The sequence below is a fragment of the Mirounga angustirostris genome, unplaced genomic scaffold (assembly GCF_029215605.1).
Source record: "Mirounga angustirostris isolate CCGP_5_RB_7025 unplaced genomic scaffold, mMirAng1.0.hap1 SCAF_3, whole genome shotgun sequence".
NCBI classification, from domain to species: Eukaryota; Metazoa; Chordata; class Mammalia; order Carnivora; family Phocidae; genus Mirounga; species Mirounga angustirostris.
This window is the reverse complement of record NW_026991711.1, coordinates 60,903,869-60,912,260: the sequence shown is the minus strand read 5'-3', so window position 1 is coordinate 60,912,260 and position 8,392 is coordinate 60,903,869. Positions and strand designations below refer to the sequence as shown.

General features: G+C 49.4%; 1 protein-coding gene across 1 annotated transcript; it reads left to right on the top strand.

Annotated features, from left to right (window-relative positions):
- The first annotated feature begins 2,771 nt into the window (after positions 1–2,771).
- TMEM272 (transmembrane protein 272) lies at positions 2,772–3,093 on the top strand. The gene is given in 2 exon segments (XM_045868537.2): positions 2,772–2,890; positions 2,892–3,093. Coding segments are annotated over 2 exon segments (321 nt in total).
- Positions 3,094–8,392: the final 5,299 nt, after the last annotated feature.

Sequence of the window (8,392 nt, the reverse complement as noted above, 5' to 3'; positions counted from 1 at the left end):
ATGATAAAAAGAAAGGTTCAGAAACACTGATTTAGTGGCCATTTACCTACCTAACCCTCCACTTCATCGTCCAATAGTTCACTGCTCAGTAAGAATTTCTAGCACCCAGTGAATGCTTACCATGTACCACGTGCGGTGTTAAGGGCTCTACCCTTAGTCCTTACAAGACCCCTTTGAGGCAGGTACTTGTAAAGTACAAAAAAGGATTTTTGAATACAAGGAACAAGGACTGCCCACAAAGCAGTCCTGGGTGGGTAGCCAGATCCGTGGACCTTGGGCATCCTGCTGCTCCCTCCCCCTGGCATGCTGAGAGTATGGGGGAGGCGCCTCTAGGGAGGGCAGATGCTGGGATTTTCTCTCCTGTATACCTGTGATGGGTGGGTGACACCCACGGGATCGGGCCCTGCTAGGAAGGAAAATGGGCGCTGAGTAACTGAAAGCCGAACTGTACCATCAGCTCCAGCTTACAGATGAGGAAACTGAGGCTTACAGGTTGCTTCTCTTGAGTTTATGGCAGAGCTGGTGTGCTATCCACTCCTGCCCGAACTCACAGTTCCCCTCAGCGGCCCTTTTCCGTCAAACTGTTTCTATCCTGTTCCCCAAACCCATCACCCTTCACCCTCACCACACCACTTCCGCTCCAAGGAGGTCCCTCCCACCTCTCCCTGCTCACAGGGGTCCAGAGCATACGCCCTCTTCCAGGAAGTCCTCCTTGGGTGAGCCGGCTCTGTGCAGGTGGCTCTCTGGACCTCTCTGAGCCTTCACTCTCCTTTTCTTATGGAAATAATCTGCCTCCCAGCCAGGCTCTAAGTCATACTTCTAGAAAACCTGGGCAGGGTTGGACCAGACGGGAGCACTTTCCCAGCAAAGAGCCCCTCCAACTCAACATTCTCTGATTTAGACATCTGGGGAATGTGGTGTAGACAATGGCCACAAGTGTGGACCGACACCCATCTCATCCTTTTTACCCACTGTGGACCTGGCTTGAAGGGAAGAAATGACTTACCTTCTCTGCTCCTTAGTGTCCTCATCCATGGGGCAGAGATGATAATAAGCAGCTCCAAGGTTGGTGTGAGCATTAACTGAGATCATACAGGCCAAGCAGCAGACCAACAACTTTACTTAGGCTGTGCTGTCTTTTCATAAGTAATAACTCTACATGGTAGAAAACAAGAGAATAGGAGAAGCACAAAGAAGAAAATCAAAATCACCTGTAAATTCCACCACCCAGAGAAAATCACTGCTGATATTTTGGCCTGATGGCTCCAGCCGTGGTGCCCCCAGGTACCCATTTAGTTAATGCAGCTCGCCTCAGGTCTCTGGGAGTGTTAATCGAGAAGGTGCACACCGGGCACTCACTCCAGCACGGGGACCTCCCTCTGTACAAGGCCCATTGCCAGAGACACTGTCACCATTGCACACGGAGTCCCCAGGTAAGTCTGTCTCCCCTGTCACTCTTCACCCCCCAGGCTCTGATCCCACCATCCTGCAGGTCCCCACCACCTACATTTGCATCTGGAATTTTAAGTGTGGCATGTCCAAATCTGAAACCATCATCCACCTAAAGGCACAGCTTGGGCTCCTCTGTCCTCTGCCTCTCTTGATATGATCACCCACTCCACTGCCCTGGCATGGAACCTTGTTTGCTCCCTCTCTTGGCTCCGTGCTGCCCCCTCACCAATGTGCCACACTGTCGGTTATTGGAGGATTTTTTCTGAAGCCAAGTTCTCCATGGGTTAGGGGTGCCGTGAGGTTGGCCTTAGAAGAGGTGGGGAGCCTGGGACTCTGGAAGAGAATGGATGAGAGGCATAGGTCTTCTGAAGACATCATAGATCAAGTTGCTAGACACAGGGAAGATAAGGAACCAGGATTCCTTAGCAAAGATGACTTGTGGTCTTCTGTGGGTGCATCTTTAGAGGAAGCATCTGGAACTGAAACATGTGAGTGCCGTCAGAGCTGGGTGGGATGGTGGTCCTTTGTGAAATAAAATGCGAGCAGCATTTCAAAGGGGAGCCAGGAACTACCCACTAGGGGCGAGATAGTCTTTGTCCCTCTACAAGCAATTAGCAAGGCTAAGGCTCAAAGGACAAGGGTCTGTGCTCTTGACTGGATGGATTCGTAAGAACAGGAGGGACACACTCATGCTCCTTGGCCCTGCTTGGAATTGCAGATCCCTGGAGATGGTGAGTGGTGGAAGCATCCAACACAAGTAATTATCTGTTTATGAGCCTCTTGCTGAAGAACTGGGGCTCCAGGAAAATAAGGACTAAAATTGACCTTTGGATTTGGATGCATGGAGGCGTGGGTTGAGGCGTGGTCGCATGGCATCTGGAGCTGACCAGGCCTGCCAAGTGGCCTGGAGGTAGCAGGCAAGTCTGCTGGGGGCTCCTCACAGGGCGGAGGGTCCAGCATCAGGACCAGGCATCCATGTTACAAAGTCATGTATGGTGGAAGTGTGCTAGTGATAAGGAAAATCTGTGTCCTAAGATGGCCGACCGAGCCAACGAGAGAGTCCCAGTCCTTGCCCCGGGGCTCTTCTGGGTTCTTCTCCCTGCCCCGCTTCACACACGCGCATTCTCATTCTTCAAAAGTAAATTTCACTCCTTGGCGGCATTTCCAACTCCAGTGTGCACACTTTTCATAATAAATAAATCTCTGTTTCTCCCCTACCTTCTCCCCCCTCTCATCCCCCTGCTTTGCTGCTCTGCCCTCTGACCCCTTCGCTCCCTACCACAATCCAGGGGTCTCTCCTGCTGTACGAATCCACCAGGATGAGGCGGCTTCTGTCCCAGGCCATGGTGATCGACAATGACAACGATGATGCATATCCCTGGAGGCCGAATGTGCACAGGTGTTATAGACTCCTAAGCCTCAGCCTCTTCCTGCTTCTGTTTCCTTCTGGGAAACCACTGGCTCTTTTCGGTTTATCTGCCTGATTCTCTTCCCCCTTTCCAGCAGCCTCAGAATTACTGTGACAAAACCCTGTACCTCTTTGCAGTAGGGGTCCTCGTGCTCAGCCACGCCGTGCTGGGCCTACTGGTCCTGTGCAGCGGTTGTCTACGTGTGGTCCAGGTGAAGATTTGTTGTCCATGAAGACTAAGAACCACCCACTCTGGCACAAACATGCACCCATACACACACACACACATGCCCATGCGTGCACATGGGTGTATGTACAAATACACACACAGACACACTCACACATGCATGCGCAGTTGCAAGGGAAGGGAGTGCTGGAAAGGTAATAAATCCTTCCCTACAGGCATTTAAGAAACCACCAAGATGCGCTGCATATTCTAGAAGACTAAAGAAACTCTTGCCTCCCTGGGCCTGGGGAAAGCACTGTGGCTCTTTTCAGAGTGGAACTTTTGTGCTCATGAGTTCGCAGAGGGATTTTTTTATTTGAGGGGATGAAGTAAGGTGAGGCCGAGAATGGGACACTTTTGAATCACACGCAGTTCCAAGGACTGTCACAAGTTCAAGGTTTGTTGTTACTGTTGCTACGGCTGTGCTGTCATTCAGCCACCGGCAACCCGAGGTTATAGAAAGGTATGTCTTTCAAACAAGACCATCTTAACTTCACTTTGGTGGCTTTGTTACGAAAAGGAGAAAGGTGCTCTTGTTTAATGACCCCAGGTGTCTTTTGGGAAAAGTAAGGAGGTCTCTTTCCCAACCCCTAATCAGATGGATTTGTTCTGACAGGTAAGGGCATCCCAAGGACAGCTCTAAAGGCTGCCAAGGTCAAGGGAGTCAGTCCCCCTCGGGGCTCTGGTCTGGCGGGTGAGCCTGGCATCACAGAGAGCAGCACGTCCTCCCTGCGTACCTTGGATGGTGCTACTGCAAATCCTTGGCTTGGCCTGCGTCTGCTTCTTTCCCTCGTCGTCTATGTACATCTCTGTGGGTTGCTGATCGCATAAACCAATTTTGTGTAGGCTTTGGCCAGGCTGCATGTGGTCTGGTTAATGTAGGTGTTTGTTTGGTCTCTGAGTTTAAATACTCTACAGAAGCAAATCTACTTGACGTCAGGTGAGAGTTGGGAAGCCTTTGGCAAATCCATCTGTCTGGAAGTTCAGGATGACACCAAAAAGCAAACACTGACATCCCCTCTTGCTGCCGTTGTTATGAGTGAAGTTCCTGGGGACTGTGGTGCCATGTTGGTGTGTCGGAGCGGAGCGTTGGGGCTTTAGAGTTTTATTTATTTTTTTAAAGATTTATTCATTTATTTATTTTCGAGAGAGCATGAGTGGGGGGAGGGGTAGAGGGAGGAGCAGACTCCCTGCTGAGCAGGGAGCCCAATGCGGGACTCGATCCCAGGACCCCGGAATCATGACCTGAGCCGAAGGCAGATGCTTAACAGACTGAGCCACCCAGGCACTCTGCTTTAGAGTTTTAGATGAAGACTCTGTCATGTTTCTAGAGCCAGTGCCCGCCCCGGGGGGCAGGGGAGAGGGGCACCTTCACAACTGTGCTTCTGTCTCAGCTATATGCACAGCCTCTGTTTACGTGGTGCTAAACTACTTGCTTGCTTTTGAGGGGGAATGCTTTATACTCAACTCCTCACTGGCCGTCAAGGTTGGCTCACTCATCTCAAATGGCTCATCGAAAGGCTCATTCCTCTCCATGCTTCCAGAGAAAAGGACTTGTGAGTCCTGTGGAGAGTTCACATTGAATTTGGGCATCTGTCATCTGCTGTCACTTTTGGTCCCCATTCCTCCCAGGTAGGGAAGAAGGTGCTGGGTGCGCCCTCTGCTGGGCAAAGGGTGGAAAGCCCTTATTTTGCCCCTGCCCCTCGGGGACTGCTCAGGTTTTCATTTTCACCTGAGCCATGGAAGATCAGAGGGAGTACCACTTGAAGTTCCTGCCCTCCTCTGTGATGCCCGAAGTCATTCTCATTGTGCCGCATGTCACTCTCTCCATGCTGGGAGCTCAGAGACTGGAGCAGGCAAGGTGTTCCATGGGCAGCCCCTTCCACCTGCTTTCCCTAGGTGACGACTCATCAGTCACTCCCAGTCACTTAGCTACTGTTTGGACACAGATGAACACAGCTGAAAGCCAACAAAACCCATGTGTAAGCTCAGTCCAGGCCACACATCAACCAGCACGTCACTTAACGTCTCTGACACTAACTCCTGAGCAGGACCTGAAAAGAGTGTCCAGGCTCCCATCTAAAAAAATGAGCCAAGCCTATTCAGTTAGGGCAAAGCCAGGCTCTGTTATTTATGGAGGAGAATGGCCTGGCAGCCCCCTGCAGAGGCATGCTCCCTCGGTGCACGGGGACCACACCACCGGCTCGGGCACCTGCCGAGGATGGCAGACAGCTTTGTTCTCTCCTGCTAGCCCCCGTCACGGAAGCACATTGTGTTGGGAATGACTCTGAGGCTCTACTGAGACTCAGCAAGAAAGCGTGTTGGGACTGAGGAGCCATGCCCATCTGGGGCATGGGAAGGGAGAGGCGCCAGCCACGCCACGATTGGCAAATCCACAGTCCTACTGGGGATCACCCTGGCGTTCTGGGGACCGAGCAAATGGAGGTTCTCCCGCTCACATCTCAGCACTGTCCTCACCCCCACAGTGGTGCTAAAACACTTTACGGTGCCCTAGTGAGTGACTTACAGGAGGAGTCTGGCCACGGAGAGACTGTGACAAGGGGAGGATGCCCAAGGGAACATATCGCTGACTCCTCTTCATCTGTCGACACTGAGGACCTGAGCCCATGCCCCCCACATTCCTCCCACACATGCTTCTAAGACTGTGTTGCTGGGCCCTGGGTAAAGGTGGAAAGAGCTTATGAAAAAAATCCTTTAAAAAATCGTAAAACTGGCTGTTAGCAGCCCACAGATATTGGCTGGTGTTTGGGTACACCAGTAGCCAGGTCTCAGATGTTGGAGATGCCCGGTCTCTGATAGGCATGACTGTCCCTGGAGTGTTGCAGAAATCTCTATCTTGGCATACGTGATGACTTACCAAATACGCTTGTGAAAGTGGCAAAATATCCCCTTTGCCAGAAGGATTTATTTCCTGCCTTCATTCCTTTCTCTAATTATATCTTGTTTCACAACAAATTTGGAGGGTTTTTTTAATGCTGTATTGGAGACAATAAAATTAAAGAAAAATATATAGTAAAAAAATAGAACTATAGAAAAAACTGAGATGGTTAGAAAGCTGGAGTTCTCAACCTCTTTTTCCCCCTACACTGACACACTAGATTCTCACCCCAAAGGGAGAAATGAAGTAGGGTGATCATTCTCGTATGTACCCCACCCCCTTTGCAAAGGAGAATAGTGGTCATAGGTCCTCAATAATTACTAAAACCTGGACTAAATTTTCATCTATGAACTGCACATTTTCCACGGAGGAAAAAAAATATGCCCCCTCTGGAGAAACATGAGTTAAGTCTGCAAGCCCATATTGCTGTGCATCCATTCATGGAGGGAACATGGAGGAATTCAGTGGGTGACATCTTCAGTATGCTCTACAAATGCACCTGCAGGGGTGCCTGGGTGGCTCAGTCGTTAAGCGTCTGCCTTCGGCTCAGGTCATGATCCCAGGGTCCTGGGATCGAGCCCCGCATTGGGCTCCCTGCTCTGCGGGAAGCCTGCTTCTCCCTCTCACACTCCCCTTGCTTGTGTTCCCTCTCTCGCTGCCTCTCTCTCTGTCAAATAAATAAATAAAATCTTTAAAAAAAAAACAAAAACAAATGCACCTGCAGCCTGTGAATTTTAATTTATTAGAGCCTCCTTCAATGATGTGAGGTGGTTATGACAAGGCACATTTCGGAAAAGAAGTTCTGGGCCAAGGCAAATGGTCCACGACTACAGTTCTCTGAAGGTCTGGCTTAACCCAGAGAGGACCTTCAGATTGTCTAGGAAGTGATCAGTTGCATGTCCTTTATGTATTCCGTTAGGGTCATTTCCTTCATCTAGGCTTTTTGATAGAAGATGAGCATGGGATGTTCAGAGTCATAATCCAGAGCCCTGATTATGACTTAACACTGATGTTAAGTGGACTGCATATACCTGCAGAATGAAAGCACCCTGCCAAGAGTGACCCAAAAAAGTCAGCCATTCCTCCTTTGCAGGAATGGTATTCTGGGGAAATTAACATGATAACATCTGAACTTTTCAGATGTTTTGAGAAGTCAAAGACCAGATCCATACGACTAGAAGGGATAATTGATTGTTCTGAGAAAAGACTGCAGCAAATATGAGCTATACACTGAAGTCATTTAATTTTATTTGCTACCTTGGGCATCACGGTAAAAACCACATTGTCCCTATTCTTTGCCTGAATCTATGGAAATGGTAGTTGAAAGCGGTAAAAATGGAACCATTTCACTGGGGTCAACCACACCCGTGGTTCACGAACCTCAGTGAACCATCAGAACTACCCAAGGGTTTGTTTAAAATGCAGAACCATGGTCCGCAGAGATTATGATTCTGTGGGTCAGAGAGCCACACATGTGCCCTCAGGCCACACAGGAGTCCTAGGCTGACCCAGAACTGTTCCATCTTGGTAGTGACCCTGAGGGCCGTGTGGGTGGCACTTCTAGTATTTCATGATTTCCATCTGTTTTAGCATGAGAACAGGCAAAGCAGTCAATAACTTTCATTTTGGGGCGCCTGGGTGGCTCAGTCGTTAAGCGTCTGCCTTCGGCTCAGGTCATGATCTCGGGGTCCTGGGATCGAGCCCCGCATCGGGCTCCCTGCTCTGCGGGAAGCCTGCTTCTCCCTCTCCCACTCCCCCTGCTTGTGTTCCCTCTCTCGCTGTGTCTCTCTCTGTCAAATAAATAAATAAAATCTTTAAAAAAAAAATAACTTTCATTTTTGTATAAATGAATCTTGTGCTGCATTTCCTTGTGGGCATCTTTCATTGTCAGTGAAATAAACTTGGAACAATTGTTCCCTGGTGCTTTCCCTGAATCCCCTGGGGGACAGAATCCTCCCGGCCTGGGGACGCTTCTCTTATTCTTCTTTCCAGTGGGATTTCCATGGGGACAGATCGTACACAGAAGCCGACACCCATCAGGGACCTGTTCGAGGCAAACTGGTCTCCATAAAACTCCTCATCTGTAGGTGGGCGAATGAGTTCATAGTGGATTCTAAAAAACTGAATTAATAAAAAATCCTTATTGATTCTAGTGGTAATTTCTCTATGGGTATAGAGCTAAAAAGAAAGTAAATCTCTCTTTTATAGAGATGGAATTGCAATAGTTCACTTTGCAGGTCAGCTGGTACGATAGCAGCCGACTTATCTTGGCTCTCGTCAGCGACAGCCTTTTGCTATTCCTCGCAGAGCTGAAATAGGAGGTGGGTGTTTCTCAAATGCATCTTCTATTGTTTTCTCTAGAACACTTTCTTTGCTAGATCCGTTAGCTTTTAAAGTGTAAAACTTT